We start from the raw sequence: 19,288 nt of genomic DNA, 5'->3' as shown, positions 1-19,288 counted from the left end.
CTAGACTAGACTCCAGTCTATAAGCTAGTCTATAATCTAATCTATAGTCTACTCTATAGTCTAGTCTATATTCCAGCACTTTATGGTTCAACCCCTTTCAAGGTGTAAAATAACTTTCACGTAAAGAGTTGGAGCTAAAACTAGCACTCTAAGAACCAGTTACGGCACTGGTTCATTAACTATTTAGTTGTAATTTTTAGCATTCAATTTCAACACCCTGTTTTTAAGTAAATTTTATAGACGTGTGTGTATGTATGTATATCGGCGTGTTACACATTCACACCAGTACTTCGATCGAGATTGATCGTTAAACACTTTCAATTGTAAATCTGAATACATGTTTTTTTTAAAAAGTGTTTTATTGTTTTTATTTAAACAATTCAATGATTTTTAAATGTAAAGCAAAAAATATAAAAGATATATCTTTTTAAGAACAGATGAAATAATAATAATAAAAAAAAACACTTGTTTAAATCGCAAATCTTAACAATTGGAGACCGGCAAAATTACTGGAAGACTTTTTAATAAAAAATCGTACTCATTAAATGAGAATAACTATAAGAAATTAAAAATTAAACTCACACATTTATTCTCAGTTTAAGTAATTCATTTAACACACAATCATCATTCTGTCAACATGGTTCAGTCATTCATTCATGCCAGTCATTCAGTAGTAACATACTCTTTGCTAGAGTCAGTCAGTAGTCAGTCGTCGTCTGCAGTCATATATGAACTATAGAGAAACGATAAAGAAGAAAAAAAAGGTTTATTTTGCCTTTAGACTCCATTCAATATTCAGTCATTTCGAGTACGTCAAACCGTTCGTTCGTCTAAAACTTGTATTTCAAAAATAACGGCACAATTTTAATTAGCAATTTTTTATTTGTGTTCTTTTGTTTAACTTTTTATTTTGTTAATTAAACCTTTTTATGTGTTATAAACATATTAAATAGAAGTTAATTATTTGTTTGGCAAAAAAAAAATAAAGACTAAAAATAATCTTAATAAATAAAATTCTTTAAAAAAAGGTAGATATTTTAAAAACAAAATGTGTCAACTGTTTTTGTTTTTTATAAAAAAAAAATCCAATAATTGAAACCTAATCTATTTAAACTTGCGTATATAACCGTTGAAATTTTATAAAAACAAAATTGTTATAAATATGTTTTTACTTTTTTAATTTAAATAAAAAACAAGAAATCCATATAATTAAACAATTTTTAAAAGGCAATTTAGCAACGTGTGCAATTTTTTATACAAATTTTATTCATAAATAATTTATACAAAATTTAAGTGAAATTTAATATTATTTTTGAAGTAAATAAAAAAAAATTTGTTTTTTAAATTAAAATAAAACTGGTCTTGCAAATATATAATTCGACCTTAACACTCTTTTGATAGAGACAAGCGTTCGTTATTAAAGAAGTTCTTTAAATTAAAAATAAACTAAAACAGTAAAATTAAAAAAATGTTTTAAATTAATTAAATAACTGAACATTTTCAGTTCAAAAAATAGTTTTTAATTACTTAAATAACTGGACATTTTCAGTTCATTAAAAAACCAATTCCTATATGCCGAATAGTATGAAATTTGGCAACTATGAGGTTTCTTATAGAAATTTAATGCTTTTAGAAAAGTTTATCTGTAAATCATGAGGTTTCATTAAAAATATAATTTCGAAGTTACAAATTTTTTAAATAATTTTAAAGATTGGACATTTTCTAAAGCTTGTAATGTCTTTTAATATCCAAATAAAGGGCCAAGATCGGATTTTGTCATTTTAAAAGTGTTTTAACAAGAACCGGTTCCGGTTTCGGTTGATACAGCTGTCGCTGGGTTGACAATCTTTGGCCGGGTATGACTCGGGTCGTTCCGGAGCGAAGATCCAATTGTCGTGGGAACGACGTCATTAAGTACCGACTAGTTTTGTGTTAATTCCTTTGCTTTGAGGATCGTGTCAAAACAAGTGCAGTCACTTATGAAAAGATAACCTGTTTCTAAATCGATCCAAATGTTAAAATTTTTTCTATTTTAAAAGATTTTTTTAAATTAAATTAATTTTAATAAAATTTTGTTTCTTAAGTGACTTAACTTGTCCTTAAAATGACAGCTGTCATTAAAACAGATACGCCTTGTTTTAAGGTTTTAGTTGTGAGTGGCTGCCCTTTTCCCTAGAAAAGTAATCTTTAATAACGAATGGCCAACATAAGGTTATTCTTAAATATTATGACGTTTCTTTAAGAACTTCCGATTATTGATTATTTATAGTGTTGCGAACTATTTTAGATCTTTTCAAGTTACAAACTACAATAGAAACTGTCAACAATAAATTTTATAAGAATGACAAGTAAGAAAGTTTAGTCGGACATTGCCGACCATGAGATATTCTACAACAGTCATGTTATATTTAAAATGTGATTTTTTTTATAATAAAACCTTTAAATAAGTTGAATTTTATCTTAATTCCGACAAAATTAAGCTATTTTAAATGAAAATCTGATTATTCGAAAAAGGATTTATAGGGGGGCTACGGTCAAATATGGGCTAATCATCATATAATTTTGGATTTATGTTTATAAACAATTTATTTATGCTGATTTTTGTAGACACAATATGTTTTTAACATAATTATGAGCTTTAAATCCTTATCCGGGTGGACCAGGGCTACCAAAATTAAAAATGATATGTTCACCAACATTCGTCGAGTTATCTTAAAAATTGAGAATTGTAGTTCGATTATAGATTTAGAAGGATAGACGGACGTATAGACTGAGGGGCAGACACGGCTTTATCTACTCAGAAAGTGATTCTAAGCTGATTGATATAATTTAAGATGACTGTGGGACCAATATTTTGTGCGTTACAAACACCAGTACAAAAACATAATACCCTTCTCACTATAGTGGTGTAGAGTATAATATTAAATAAAAAGTGATAATTGGAATCAACTATTTTTAAATAAAGAAATTAGGGATATAACTTTTAAAACATCGTAACGTTCTAAAAAAAGTATAAAGTTAATTTTGTAGAGTATTTCTCTCTTTAACATTTTTTTTAATAAAATATATAGTTCAATAAAGGGAAACCTTAATGAATGATGTAAAACCCCTGAGAGCTGATATATTCATAAAAATCAAATCAATAATCGTCAGCAGTAGAAACTTAGTGCTTTAAAATTTTACTACCATTGCTCAAAGACCCACAAAATATATACATATAAATATATTCTGGTTTCTAATTAAATTCTACGATTTATCTATGTTCGTCGTCCGTTGTCAGTTGAAAACACGATTTTTGCACAAATATTTTCTACTGATAAAGTTTGTATGGTATTGAATATGAGCAATATCGGTCCATAATTTCGACTAGCCTCCATATATACTCGATATAATGTTTAAAGGGTCATAAATTAGTTAATTATACAGCAATTGTCTTAAAATTTTGCTCAATGTTGTTTTATGCAACCAATATAAGGTGGAATTCGGACCATAATTGGCTATACGCCCCATATGAGGTCCCCTCATACTCATAATTGTCTTTTTAATACCATTATTAAAATTAAATTAAACTAAAAATTATTCTTTGGAAAACATTATTCACTATTATAAATTCTGTAGAGGTCGGTCTATAATTGAGTCAAGCCCTTATTAAATTTTTAAGGCTCCATATATAGGACCATACAACATACGCTTTAATGGTGGGTATATAAAATTCGGCATAGCCTAATAAAAGCACTCTTACTTGTTGTTTGTGAGTGGTCCCAATATAACAATATAACCACACGGCTTTATCTACTCAGAAAGTGATTCTAAGCTGATTGATATAATTTAAGATGACTGTGGGACCAATATTTTTGTGCGTTACAAACACCAGTACAAAAACATAATACCCTTCTCACTATAGTGGTGTAGAGTATAATATTAAATAAAAGTGATAATTGGAATCAACTATTTTTAAATAAAGAAATTAGGGATATAACTTTTAAAACATCGTAACGTTCTAAAAAAAAGTATAAAGTTAATTTTGTAGAGTATTTCTCTCTTTAACATTTTTTTTAATAAAATATATAGTTCAATAAAGGGAAACCTTAATGAATGATGTAAAACCCCTGAGAGCTGATATATTCATAAAAATCAAATCAATAATCGACATCAGTAGAAACTTAGTGCTTTAAAATTTTACAACTATTGCTTGAAGACCCACAAAAGTATGTATACATATAAATATATTCTGGGTTCTAATTAAATTCTACGATTATCTATGTCCGTCCGTGTGTCTGTTGAAAACACGATTTTTGCACAATATTCTCTACTGATAAGGTTTGTATGGTAGAGAATATCGGTCCATAATTTCGACTAGCCTCCATATATACATACTCGATATAATGTTTAAAGGGTCATAAATTAGTTTAATTATACAGCAATCGTCTTAAAAATTTTGCTCAATGTTGTTTTATGCAACCAATATAAGGTGGACTTCGGACCATAATTGGCTCTACGCCCTATATGAGGTCCCCTTATACTCATAATTGTCTTTTAAATACCATTATCAAAATTAAATTAAACTAAAAATTACTCTTTGGAAAACATTATTCACTATTATAAATTCTGTAGAGGTCGGTCTACAATTGAGTCAAGCCCTTATTAAATTTTTAAAGGCTCCATATATAGGACCATCTTCGCAATTAACTTTAATTTACAAACATACACTTTGATGGTGGGTATATAAAATTCGGCATAGCCTAATATAAGCACTCTTACCTTGTTGTTTGTGAGTGGTCCCAAAATAACCATTGAACCCGAATTTAAAATATAAAAACAATAAGATGTTTATCAAATTATTGTGATTAAACAATAAAATCAGTGCGATAAGAAAAATTTGTACATTAAAATTTTTGTCATTACTTTCTTTGTTTTAAATGTAGTATTTTTTGTACCAAAAAAAAAAAAATATTAATGTCATGGCAAACGTACTTATTTCGAAATCACAGCACAGTCAGAATTTGTTAGACTGGATTCAAAAGATATTTTTTTACGTTTCTTCTATAAATATATATATTATGTATATTAAATATAAATTGTAATAAAGGTTTGTAAAACCATTTTTTTAGAAATTTAGCTTGATGGTCAATCATTTTATTTAAAAATATTTAATTACTATTAAGTATTTTTTTTGTAATATATAATGTTTATAATTAACTGTCATTTTAGTTTCAAGTTTAAATTAATTTAATTTATATAAATAGTATCTAAAGCTTTTGATACTGGCATAAATTTATGAATTAGGGATTTCGCTATTAAGAGTATTTCAATACAACAAGTTTATTATTAAGTAGCTTTGTTCAGAGTGCACTGACACCACTCGAGTGGTGTCAGCGAATACCTTAACAATAACAATTGACTGTTACGAGGAAGTCCCCCTTGTTAAACTAGCAGGTCTCTTTCATTTAATCTGATAGAACTAGAACCGATAGCCAGCCCTAGCGAACCATTCAAAGTATTCGAATTATTCATATTATCAATTCTGTTCCTCTAGGAAAGTGTTAAAAGTAGAACTGGTCCATACTTCCAACGACTCGGGAAGCAGATTCTTAGATTATCCTTAAAAAGCTTTAAATCTTTCTTGTTTAAAAAACTAATAGGAAACTAGTCAATTTTGTCATTCTGTTCCATTTAAAGAATACTATATTTGCAAAAGGAATCATCCCAATTCGGAACCTTGTTTTCCAAAATATGGATTAAAATATGGAGATATCATACGTGACAAAAAACGGAAGTGTTTTAAAGTACATGTAACTATTTACGAAAATTCTGCGAATTTCTGTGGGTGTATCTTTCTTGTTTTAATTTCTTACCCTATGGGACATATTTTTCATTAGAAATCCATAATTTTTAAATAAAAAAAAGAACTTAATATAATTTTATAATGAACATATTAAATATCGTACGTGACACATCGTAAGTGACAGATTTTTCTCCTGATTTTTTTTTAGGTTATAAAATATATATTTTGGAAATATATGCATACACACATTTCAACAAATCAAAAGGAGTAGGAAAGTACAGTCGGACATGGCCGACATATATACATGTTTAAGAAATTTATAGATAAAAATAAAAAACTCGAGTTATATGGCGACTAGGGTCAAATATGGACCGATCCTCATAAAATAAGGGTGTGATTTTAATTCATATAAAACTTATTTGTGCCAATTTATCATAATACTAGTGATTAGAGGTGAGTTACGGACGTTTAAGTGTTTTTCTGAAATTAAACTTTGAATGGAACTAGGGTCAAATGAGGTCCAATCGTTATAAAAATCGGCATAAAGGTTTAGGCTTATAAACATTAACATTATAATAACATTATAATTAACAGAATTGGAATATTTTTGGTTCCGTTTGTATGGCGGCGAGGTGTAAAAATAGACCGATTTCAAAAATGTTCAACAGTCTTCATCTTTGGTCCTACAAAAGATCATATACCAAATTTTGTTGAATTATCTTCAAAAATGCAGAAGTTATAAGGGTTTTATTTTTTCAGTCGTGGTTTACCTTTTCATGGAATTGCCCATATGTAAAAGGGGATCTACTGGACACCTACTGGATGTTCACTGAGAGGTCTATAAAATAATGTAAAGAAATCTGATGAGATTTTTGATATCAAAAAACTGTCATTAAATTAGACTTTTGTCAAATACTTATTCGTTTAAATAAATTGCCAAAAGTTTCCCGTTTTAGATCAATTTATACGCCTATTACATGAATACCCTTATTATTTATTTTAAAATTATAAAAAAACTAACAAGAACTTTTTGTTTTTATTCGTCTGTGCAATAATTATTTTACAATTAATAAATTGTTTCATAAATTTTATCAACACGAATGTACTCTTTTTTCATTTTTTCATTTAAAAAAAAAGTTCACATTATTGCTTAATTACTGATAACGTTCGTGAAGTTCAACATGTGAGTTGAAACATTTTTTAATTTAATTAATTTTTAAACTAAACTATTTCTCTGCCTAAATGCTTGTAGTATGGAAAAAACCAGCTAAAAGTTATATTTTCTACATTATTTTTGGTTATATCTCGAATTCATTCAAGCAAAAACTCACATAACTACTTACTTTTTAATGACTACTACATACTAGTTGCATTACTTTTAAGTACTCTTGTACATATGTACAATCAGATATGTAAGAACTTTATTTGGAGTTTTTCTTATTTATACATTTTATTTCATGGCTTATTTAAGTAGTTATTTGTAAGCGAGCATGGTAGGTACTTGATTCCAATGTCAACATACAATAATGCTAATAAAGAAGTTGTGAAAGCTTTTTTTAGCTTTGTAACTCATTACTTTTCAATGTGTTAGGACTAGAATCGGTCAGTGCCCTTAATAAACCGGTTTATTGCCACTTCTTTCTTATAGGAAATCTTTTCAATTTTCATCTTTACAAGGATTTAACGTTAATAATAATAATAAATATTAACATCATCAAGAATCAAAAGTATACATGTCAATTAATTGAATAATAATATATTTGTTTATATTCAAAATTTATCGTTACATTTCATCTGTTTCCAACAAGAAATTTTGCGCGACTATGTTAAATTTTATATAAAAATTAATATTGGTGTTACGCACGTAAAATTATGATAAGATGTAATTGTAAGTAAGTACAAGAAAACAAGTATAAATATTATTAATAAATTACGTGAAGCTGATAATTTTTATTGCATGCAAATTATGAAATCTTTAAATAAATTTAGTTTATGGGAAAACGATTTAATTGAACAATTTTTCACTTTTAATATAAATATTACTTGGTTATTAGCGATATTCTCTTATACATACATATTTCAGTGAAAAGAAAACTAGTCCTGTAAATACTGCTGCTCACTAAACTTTAAATATAATCATTTAATTCCTAAATATGTTCGCTTTACAAAAACCTTGTTAAAATGTAACACATAACTATTTATTGCATTTTTTCATTTATAGTAATAATTTATACACTGTCACCAATATTGACTTGATTTAACAAAAAAATGTTCATGTTTTTAATTTTAACTGTAATGCTTTTAATTAAAACTAAATCGTACATTATATCGTATATATACTACAAAAATGTTATTGACAATGAATACATTTTCATTGTCAGATTTTGAAAAAATAAACATTTGCATTTGTTAAGACCTTGAAAATATTAAAATGTGTTAATTTTTTGTTTGCAAATATTTTAAAGGAAAAATCCCAAAATCAGGCTGATAATGGGAATATTACTTAATTGTATGACATTTGACACTTTTTTCAATTGTTTTTTGGTTAAAACAAATATTGGTTTATAGCAATTTATTAAAATCAAAATACTCTATACGTTAGTCTAAACTGTGATCTAGTCTAGTTTATAGTCTAGTCTACAGTCTAGTCTATAGTCTAGTCTATAGTCTAGTCTATAGTCTAGTCTATAGTCTAGTCTATAGTCTAGTCTATAGTCTAGTCTATAGTCTAGTCTAGAGTCTAGTCTAGTCTATTGTCTAGTCTGTAGTCTAGTCTATAGTCTAGTCTTTAGTCTAGTCTATAGTCTAGTCTATAGTCTACTCTATATTCTAGTCTATAGTCTAGTCTATAGTCTAGTCTAGTCTAGTCTAGTCTATAGTCTAGTCTAGTCTAGTCTAGTCTAGTCTAGTCTAGTCTAGTCTAGTCTAGTCTATAGTCTATAGTCTAGTCTATAGTCTAGTCTATTGTCTAGTCTATAGTCTAGTCTAGTCTAGTCTAGTCTAGTCTAGTCTAGTCTAGTCTAGTCTAGTCTAGTCTATAGTCTAGTCTATAGTCTAGTCTATAGTCTAGTCTATAGTCTAGTCTATAGTCTAGTCTATAGTCTAGTCTATAGTCTAGTCTATAGTCTAGTCTATAGTCTAGTCTATAGTCTAGTCTATAGTCTAGTCTATAGTCTTGTCTATAGTCTAGTCTATAGTCTAGTCTATAGTCTAGTCTATAGTCTAGTCTATAGTCTAGTCTATAGTCTAGTCTATAGTCTAGTCTATAGTCTAGTCTATAGTCTAGTCTATAGTCTAGTCTATAGTCTAGTCTATAGTCTAGTCTATAGTCTGGTCTATAGTCTAGTCTATAGTCTAGTCTATAGTCTAGTCTATAGTCTAGTCTATAGTCTAGCTATAGTCTAGTCTATAGTCTAGTCATAGTCTAGTCTATAGTCTAGTCTATAGTCTAGTCTATAGTCTAGTCTATAGTCTAGTCTATAGTCTAGTCTATAGTCTAGTCTATAGTCCTAGTCTATAGTCTAGTCTATAGTCTAGTCTATAGTCTAGTCTATAGTCTAGTCTATAGTCTAGTCTATAGTCTAGTCTATAGTCTAGTCTATGGTCTAGTCTATAGTCTAGTCTATAGTCTAGTCTATAGGTCTAGTCTATAGTCTAGTCTATAGTCTAGTCTATAGTCTAGTCTATAGTCTAGTCTATAGTCTAGTCTATAGTCTAGTCTATAGTCTAGTCTATAGTCTAGTCTATAGTCTAGTCTATAGTCTAGTCTATAGTCTAGTCTATAGTCTAGTCTATAGTCTAGTCTATAGTCTAGTCTATAGTCCTAGTCTATAGTCTAGTCTATAGTCTAGTCTATAGTCTAGTCTATAGTCTAGTCTATAGTCTAGTCTATAGTCTAGTCTATAGTCTAGTCTATAGTCTAGTCTATAGTCTAGTCTATAGTCTAGTCTATAGTCTAGTCTATAGTCTAGTCTATAGTCTAGTCTATAGTCTAGTCTATAGTCTAGTCTATAGTCTAGTCTATAGTCTATCTATAGTCTAGTCTATAGTCTAGTCTATAGTCTAGTCAATAGTCTAGTCTATAGTCTAGTCTATAGTCTAGTCTATAGTCTAGTCTATAGTCTAGTCTATAGTCTAGTCTATAATCTAGTCTATATTCTAGTTTATAGTCTAGTCTATAGTCTAGTCTAGTCTATAGTCTGGTCTGGTCTGGTATAGTCTAGTCTAGTCTAGTCTAGTCTAGTCTATAGTCTAGTCTATAGTCTAGTCTAGTCTATAGTCTAGTCTATAGTCTAGTCTATAGTCTAGTCTATAGTCTAGTCTATAGTCTAGTCTATAGTCTATAGTCTAGTCTATAGTCTAGTCTATAGTCTAGTCTATAGTCTAGTCTCTAGTCTAGTCTATAGTCTAGTATCTAGTCTAGTCTAGTCTATAGTATAGTCTAGTGTATAGTCTAGTCTATAGTCTAGTCTATACTCTAGCCTATAGTCTAGTCTATAGTCTAGTCTATAGTCTAGTCTATAGTCTAGTCTATAGTCTAGTCTATAGTCTAGTGTATAGTCTAGTCTATAGTCTAGTCTATAGTCTAGTGTATAGTCTAATCTATAGTCTAGTCTATAGTCTAGTCTATAGTCTAGTCTATAGTCTAGTCTATAGTCTAGTCTATAGTCTAGTCTATAATCTTGTCTATAGTCTAGTCTATAGTCTAGTGTATAGTCTAGTCTATAGTCTAGTCTATAGTCTAGTCTATAGTCTAGTCTATAGTCTAGTCTATAATCTAGTCTATAGTTTAGTCTGTAGTCTATTCTATAGGCCTGTCTATAGTCTAGTCTATAGTCTAGTCTATAGTCTAGTCTATAGTCTAGTCTATAGTCCAGTCTATAGACTAGTCTAGTCTAGTCTATAGTCCAGTCTATAGTCTAGTCTATAGTCTAGTTTATAGTCTGGTCTAGAGTCTAGTCTATATTCTAGTCAAAAGCCTAGTTCTATACACTAGTCTATAGACTAGTCTAGAGTTCAGTCTATAGTGTAGTCTATGGTCTAATCCATAGTCTAGTCTATAAGCTAGAATATAGTCCAATCTATAGTCTAGTCTATAGTATAACTTTTAGTGTAGTCTATAAAGTAGTCTATAGTCTAGTTAGTTTATAGTCAGGGGTTTTACACGACAATCGCAGATTGCAACATTTGTATGGAAATCTTAATAAAATTAAAAAGATACCGATTTCAACAGTGCCAAGTACATAATAAAATTTTCCCAATATTTAGGGATTTTCCAACAGTAAAAATAAAAAAAAATATTTAAAATTTGCAAACAACAGATGACACATAAAGATGATCTCGCCGAGGCATTAACATCATGTTTGATTTACTTAGTTTATATATTAAAGATAATTGTTTTAATTTATGAGTAGATTAAAAAATATACTAGAAATTAAAGAGAAAAAAAAAAAACGACGTGTCATGAGCCGTACAAATTATATGACATATTTTGCACACAAATTAATTCAAACATATAAATAAATTACAATTAATCAAAACAATTTGAAATTTCAGACAAAATATTTAACACAAATCAATGGAGTGAATTAAAGTGAACTGAAGCATTTAATGCTAATATATATATATATATGCATGTATATTACCATATGCCAAGTAAAATTTAAAATAAATTGAATATTCAATTGTTCTGTTAACACCACATATTTATGATCAATTGCTTTTGATTTATAAATGCATAAGGAAACACCAAGAACTGTCAGTCTGATAGTCTGGTGGTTTAATTTTACATTTTAATTGAAAATGGGTCGTTAGTATTATATTAAAATTTTATAGAAAATACCCTACACTATGTTAAAGCTTAATACTGGCTTCCAATTTCTATTGTCTTATAAGATTAGGTTTGGTTTTTGTACTAACTACGTAGAACAAGGGATTCTGTGACAGGACCTTAACTATAATCAATTGATATCAATATACTGATCTCAAAATTGATTTAAAACCAAACTATAGTGTTTTCTATAAACTAGACTAGGGTTTATTATATGGTCTATTCTATAAACGAGACTATAGTCTATTCTATAGACCGAACTACAGTATATTCCATAGACCCGTCTAGTCTCGTCTATAGAGCATGCTATATTATATTCTATGGTTCAGACTATTTTATAATATAGACTATAGTCTATTCTACAGACCAGACCAGATAGAACAGACTATAGACTATTCTTTAGAACAGACTATAGTCTATTTTATAAACAAGACTATAGGTTATTCTATAGTCTAATCTGAAAACATATGTATAGATCAGACTATAGTCTATTCCAAAGACCGATAGTACTATAATCTATAAACCTGACAATAGTATATTCTATGGATCAGACTATGGTCTATTCTATAATCCAGACTGTTATTAATTCTGTAGTCTATAATATAGTCTGGGTAAATAGGATTCGTGTGCCGACAATTTTTGTAGTGTAGACACGTTTAAATCATTAAAAATTCGTTATCTATTCTGAAATTTATAGAATGATCATATAATTTTGTAGCTCATCATAAAGCCTAATTTAACACATCATAAATTTGTTGTTTATTTTTATTATTGATAAAAAATTCAATTAAAAAAAACTCAATTTATTATCACTAAACTATTTAATGGATTTAATGAAGTTGTGATTGGAAAATATTTAAATCACGTTCCATGTTTTAAAACAACAAAACAAGCTGTTTCATGAAACGTGATTGCGGCTATGATGACGTTTTTTCTTTAGTTTTTATTTATATATTGCTTCGGTAATTATTTTAAATAATATCAACTGCTAGTAGTATTAAAAAAAAAAAAACTGTAAATAAAATAAAAAAAAAACGACTCAACACCCAGAGATTGGTGTCAGCCAGAAAAACAGCAAAATTAAAAGAAGAGTAACAATATAATTTGCATAGTCAGTAGTACTGGGTACTTGTATTATAAGTACTTTGTAGGTATTATTGGCTCAGCAGACTGACGACGGACAAAACATTGGCTGGGGTCAGTAACATGAAATTCAATTAACATTTACTTTGTGGAAAAACAGACTATTATTGTATTTTGTTATTTGTGTTTGTTATATCAATATTTTACATAAAATTTTATGTTTTTTAAAAAAAATACTTGTTTTTAATGTGATGGGATTTACATTGATTTTACTCTTTATGGGTAAATAACGATTATATACATATATTTCTATATAATTAAAACTTATTTGTTTGAATTTGCTTTTTAAAATTCTCTGTAAATTTAATTGTTTTTTTTTTTAAGTAGAAATAAATCAAGTTTATTGGGGGAATTTCTCTGCTAAATGATGCAATATGTTTATATTTTCTGTATGCAATACAATTTTATAATTATATATTTTACACGAGTGTTTGTTAAAATTACAATTACTTTGTAATTTAAATTTATTTAGGATATTAATTAGGCTCAGTAGAGGAGTTCTGGTTTATATTTCAAAGATAATCTAAAAAATTTTATCAGGTTTTCTAAAAAGTGCAGAAAAACATGATAAAAACATTACCACCGACGATGACCTAAACAAGTCGAAAATTAGTAATGGTTCGAATTTTAAATTCAGAGGCAAATATTGTCTACACTATAGGCTAGACTATTTCATAGGCCAGACTATAGTCTATTCTATAGGCCAGGCTAAAGTTTATTATATAGATCATACTATAATCCATTCTAAGACCATATTATAGTCTATTCAATAGACCACACTATAGCCTAGGCCAGACTGTAGTCTATTCTATAGACTATACTATAGTCTATTCATAGACCATGCTATAGTCTATTCTTAAATCATACTACAGCCTATTCTATAGGCCATACTATAGTCTATTCTTATAACATACTATAGTCTATTTTTAGAACATACTATAGTCTATTCTTAGACCATAAAATAGTCCATTCCATAGACCATTTTATTGTCCATTCTTAGACCATACTATAAGCGATTTAATAGATCACACTATAGCCCATTCTATACTACTACAGTCTGGCCGTAGTCTATTCTATAAATCATACTAAAGTCCACTCAAAGACCATGCTATAGTCCATTGTTAGACCACACTATAGACTATTCTATACACCATATTATAGTCTATTCTTATAACATACTATGGTCTATTTTTAGAGCATACCATAGTCTATTCTTATACCATACATTAGTCTATTCCATAGACCATACTGTTGTCCATTCTTAGACCATACTATAGACGATTTAATAGACCACAATATAGACTATTCTATAGGTCATACTGTGGTCTATTCATATACCATACTATAGTCGATTTAATAGACCACACTATAGCCTATTCTATAGGCCAGACCATACAGACTTTACGATAGTCTATTCTAATATCAGACGTTATAAAGGGATCTATAAGGACCCAAGTAAAGCTATACTAGTGGTAGTATACAGTCTGCAGAACCTAACCTATTCTAATATAATACTATTATATATACCATACTATAGTCTATTATTAGACCATACTATAGTATATTCTATAGAACATACTATAATGTATTTTTAACCATGATGTATTTATTTAGACCACATTATAGCTTATTCTATAGGTCAGACTGTATTCAATAGACCATACTATAGTCTATTCTATAGACCATACTATTATCTATTCTTAGACCATATTATAGTTTATTCTATACACCATACTATAGACGATTCTTCTAACATACTATAGTCTATTAGTAAATAATTCAGTTTTTGTCAATTTATGGCGGTTTTAAGATTTAGGTTAAGATATCTCTAAGAAGGAAGAAGCTATAACAGAGGTTAAACCTTTATTTAAAAGTCAAAGGTTTGGGGTTTTAGATGATATAAAGATTTATAAATAAAAGTATATTAGGTCTGTGATAACGTCAAAAATATGTCCAAACGTGTTTTAACGCAGGCTCCAAATCAATTTTTATCTGCCATCAAATATTTTTGACCGGTTAGATTAGAATTTCGAACCATAGTAGATCGTTAATTATATACCCAAATTGAAAGGAGTTACTTGATACGATCAAAATACTTAACAAACATTTTTTTATTTGTCTTACAATATAAGTATTTTTGGCAAACCTTGCCCTAATGCGCTTTATTTTACTTTCCAATTGCAGTCGGAAACCATTTTGTTTACATAAACTTTAAAAATAACCCAAAATTTAAAATAAAAAAAAACATTTGCCAAAGACTTTGTTATTTGTTTTGATTTCAAGTTACTCAATTAAAAAAAAAAAAAACAAATGATTTTGTATTCAAGGGGTTAATGACATAATAAATGTTAATTTAAAAAAAAAAAAAATATAATAAAACTTAAAATAATCGATCGCTAAAAATCTGAAAAGAATTTCACTTAATTTCACTTTTGTTAATACTTGTTTATTTATTTTTAAATGGGGTTTTTAATGAACAAGAAAAAAAGGTAAATGAGTTTTATAGTTTATTTAAAAGTATTTATTGCTTTTGGATATTGTAAATGTAGGGCAATAAAATAATAGTTTATTATGGATTGGTATTAATTTGTTATTTGTTTATATTTTACAATATTTATATGGGCTTTCAAATTATGGATTTTTTTCGGAGAATTTGATAAAGTAATCACGCACTGACATATCCAATCACACTATAGTAGACTATCAGTACTTTAAGGAACAAGATTAGATTTCGATTTATCGTAATTACGAGTGTCATTTAATGACTTTGCAAATACTTATTAAGACAACTTAATAAAAAAATCAGCCCAGGGTTAGGCTAGTCAATCAATATTAGAGACATTTATTACGGCAGCTGATGGACACTTTTTTAAGTTTTGTTATATATAATTTTTACTTATTTCATTTCATGTTATGTTTTCATTACAGATTTTATTTATTCCCTAAAATACCTTTACTTGGCCATTATCCATGATATTCAATTTTGACGATGAAAATATCTAATTTGGCAACTCAAACAAAATTGAGTTTTACTTTATTATTACTAACAATATGTAAGTTGTAATTATTATATATTATTATAATATAATATTAATAACAAATTAAACATTTCAGTAACACAAACATGGGCGCAGGCGCCTAAAGGATTGTCTATTTCTACACATGATATCACTGTGTTAATCAATAGTTCTGAAACTGTTTATGTTTATGTTAAGTATGTGATATTTAATTTTTATTGTTTATAATTTTAAAATTATTTCTATTTTATAGTGATGCCTTGGAACAGCATGTTACGGTCATTCTTAAACCACAACATGACAATCTGGCATTAATAGAACCAACGCAGTTTGATTTTAATGCTGATGGTGCACAAAATCAAAGTATTGTTGTTACTGGTTTGAAACCGGGACATTTAGAAGTTACGGCCGATAGTCAACCCGATGAAGAATGGATGTAAGTAGTTTTTAGAAAGTAAAATACAGTGTATAGTTCAGACAATAGACTAAACTATAGTCGATACTATAGACTACACTATAATGCAGACTATAAAATAGACTAATCTAAATCTCAGACGAAGCTATAATGTAGATTATAGACTAGACTATAAGCTAAAATATCTACTAGACTGTAAAATAGTCTAGATTATACTATAGCCTTATAGTCCATATAGTCCAGACTATAGACTAGGTTATATTCGAGACCATAGACTGACTTGGCTATAGTCCAGACTATAGAAGAGGCTATAGTCCAGACTATAGAAGAGGCTATAGTCCAGACTATAGAAGAGGCTATAGTCCAGACTATAGAATAGGCTATAGTCCAAACTATAGACTCAACTATAGTCCAGACTATAGACTCAACTATAGTCCAGGCTATAGACTGGGCTATAGTCCTGACTATAGACTCGGCTATAGTCCTGACTATAGACTCGGCTATATTCCAGACTATAGAATCGGCTATAGTCCAGACTACAGACTCGGCTGTAGTAAAACTATAGACTGAGCTGTAGTACAGACTATAGACTCGGTTATGTTCCGGACTATAGACTAAAATATAGTTCAGCCTTTAGACTAGACTATAGAACAGGATATATTCGACTTTAGACAAGAATATATATTAGACTATAGTCCACACATTAGACAAAACTATCGATCAGGCTTTAGACAATAGACTAGGTTATAAGGTCCAACATAAAGACTAAGTTATAGCCCAGAGTATAGACTAGGCTATAGTTCCGATTGTAGACTAGACAACAGTCAAAACATCACCTAGACTATACTCGAGATTTTAGACTAGTCCACACTTAAGTTAGAACTATAATGTAGATAACAAATTCTATTTTTGTTAAAAATCTATTAAAAAGCCATATGTAGGTACTTATAAATTCAACAGTTTCCTGTTACATCTTCCAGAAAAAAGTGTTTGATGCACAAGTAATACCAGTCAATGTCATTTTTGCAAATAACAAAATTCACTTAAAACTTTTTTAAACAAACACTATAACTAAATTTAATTTATACTTAATATGTTTTATGATGTATAATTTACATATTTACTTTAAAAAGTAATGAAATTTAAACACAAAATATCACAGAAATCATTTGTGGAAGAAATGTAAACAAAAAGTAGAATAGTGCTGCCAAGTTTGTTATATGAAAATAAGAATACCAGATGACGCAAAAACTAATTGTAACGGAAAGTTGATAATTCTTTTAACTGTTAATTTAAATGAAAGAATGAAAAAAAAATTAAAAACTATAAACTACATACATATGTATTGGCTTTCTAGTTCGAAAAAAATAAACAAATTTATATTTAATATTCTTTAAATCACTATAATTTCAGCGTTAAAGATGTATTTCTACGCATTACAGTGGCCAATTCCGAAGCCATTATTTATACTTCATTGATCTTCGGCTGGATATATTTTGTGGCTTGGTCTGTGTCATTTTATCCGCAAATATGGGTCAATTATCGTCGCAAATCAGTGGTGGGCTTAAATTTTGATTTTGTTTTCTTAAATTTATTGGGTTTTACTCTGTATTCAATATTCAATTGTGGCCTTTATTGGATACCAGAAATACAAGCCGAATATACCAATCGTTATCCTCGTGGCCTCAACCCGGTTATGTTGAATGATGTGGTATTCTCTTTACATGCCATGTTTGCTACCATTATAACTATTTATCAATGTTATGCTTATGAAGTAAGTGTTTAGTTTTTCATTTTAAATTAATTAATAAATAATGTTTTTCTTTAATTTTCTTTTTTCGTAAGCGTGGAGAACAAAGTATTTCGAAAACAGCTACTGCCCTTCTATCATTATTTATTTTATTTGTAATTATATGTTGTGGTTTAGCGGCTGGTAATGTTATACATTGGTTGGACTTTTTATACTATTGTAGTTATGTGAAATTAACTATAACAATTATAAAATATGTACCACAGGTATGTATAAAGAAAGAGGAATTTGTTTCTAAATTTAAAATAAGTATAGTAAAGATTTAAAATTACCGCCATACATCAGGTTAAATTAACATTAAAAAAGTAATGCCAAGTTGAGGGAAATTTTTTTGTATTTACGTTTGAGGGAAGCTTGAAAAAGTTTAAGGTTGCCATATATATTGAAATATTAGTTTGGATGACAGTGACTACGTTAATTTGTAAACAAACACAAAAGTTTAAATTGTAGTAAAGGGAAAAATGTTATGGGAATAAGAATAATTTACAAAATAATCATTTAGTTTGAAACATTAAACGGTTACTATTTTCATTTTTTTTATTATTTAAAGGCTTTAATGAATTATCGTCGTAAAAGTACCATTGGCTGGAGTATTGGTAATATTTTATTAGATTTTACTGGAGGCACCTTAAGTATGCTGCAAATGATACTTAACGCTTATAATTATGGTAAATTAATAGCATTTTTTATTAATTAATAATGGATTAATATATAAATTTTTTATGTCTTCCAGATGATTGGGTATCAATATTCGGTGATCCCACCAAATTTGGTCTGGGTCTATTTTCGGTATTATTTGATATATTCTTTATGTTACAGCATTATGTGTTTTACAGGTATGTTTTTAAAATTTCTTTTATATTTATTTTAAAATATTTGGTAATCTACTTTACTATGGGTTTTTTGGTGGCATAAATACATAAATAACATTTAAAATAAAAATCATATTTTCTTTATATTTCATTTAGCGATTTTAATTGCAATTGTGGTACTTATAAATTGGCAGCAAAAATAGAAATATATTAAGAACATGCACACAGTTACATAAAACATACATACATATAAACATTTAAGATACATAATTAATTCAAAAGACAAACTTTCTAACTTTCTTTAACCTCTTCACATAATATTCTGTTTGTATAGTATAATCCAAGCATAAACCCGAATATTATATAAACTATTGACTTGACCAATGTCCAGATCATAGACTAGGCAATAGACTATACTATAGACTAGACTATAGACTAGACTATAGACTACTCTATAGACTAGACTATAGACTAGA

The 19,288-nt window shown here is 28.4% G+C and overlaps 1 protein-coding gene across 3 annotated transcripts in view; it reads left to right on the top strand.

Moving 5' to 3' along the window:
* The first annotated feature begins 779 nt into the window (after positions 1 to 779).
* Positions 780 to 19,288, top strand: part of LOC119606568 (cystinosin homolog) — a 25,222-nt gene continuing 6,713 nt past the window's right edge. For 2 of the 3 annotated variants that reach the window (XM_037960124.1, XM_037960123.1), the window contains exons 1-8: positions 1,010 to 1,028; positions 15,687 to 15,811; positions 15,873 to 15,972; positions 16,029 to 16,211; positions 17,604 to 17,964; positions 18,036 to 18,206; positions 18,551 to 18,668; positions 18,734 to 18,836. In XM_037960124.1, coding sequence (XP_037816052.1) covers positions 15,748 to 15,811; positions 15,873 to 15,972; positions 16,029 to 16,211; positions 17,604 to 17,964; positions 18,036 to 18,206; positions 18,551 to 18,668; positions 18,734 to 18,836 — 1,100 coding nt within the window. In that variant the 5' untranslated portion in view covers positions 1,010 to 1,028; positions 15,687 to 15,747. Of the gene's footprint in view, positions 1,029 to 15,686; positions 15,812 to 15,872; positions 15,973 to 16,028; positions 16,212 to 17,603; positions 17,965 to 18,035; positions 18,207 to 18,550; positions 18,669 to 18,733; positions 18,837 to 19,288 lie in introns of all 3 variants that reach the window. The other variant, XM_037960126.1, reaches the window with a different exon arrangement.

This window comes from Lucilia sericata, unplaced genomic scaffold, assembly GCF_015586225.1.
Source record: "Lucilia sericata isolate MDLA Ls3-8-SP2 unplaced genomic scaffold, ASM1558622v1 Contig000603F_arrow, whole genome shotgun sequence".
Taxonomy (NCBI): domain Eukaryota; kingdom Metazoa; phylum Arthropoda; class Insecta; order Diptera; family Calliphoridae; genus Lucilia; species Lucilia sericata.
Note: the sequence above shows the minus strand (reverse complement) of the source record. Positions and strands in the feature narration are given on the sequence as shown.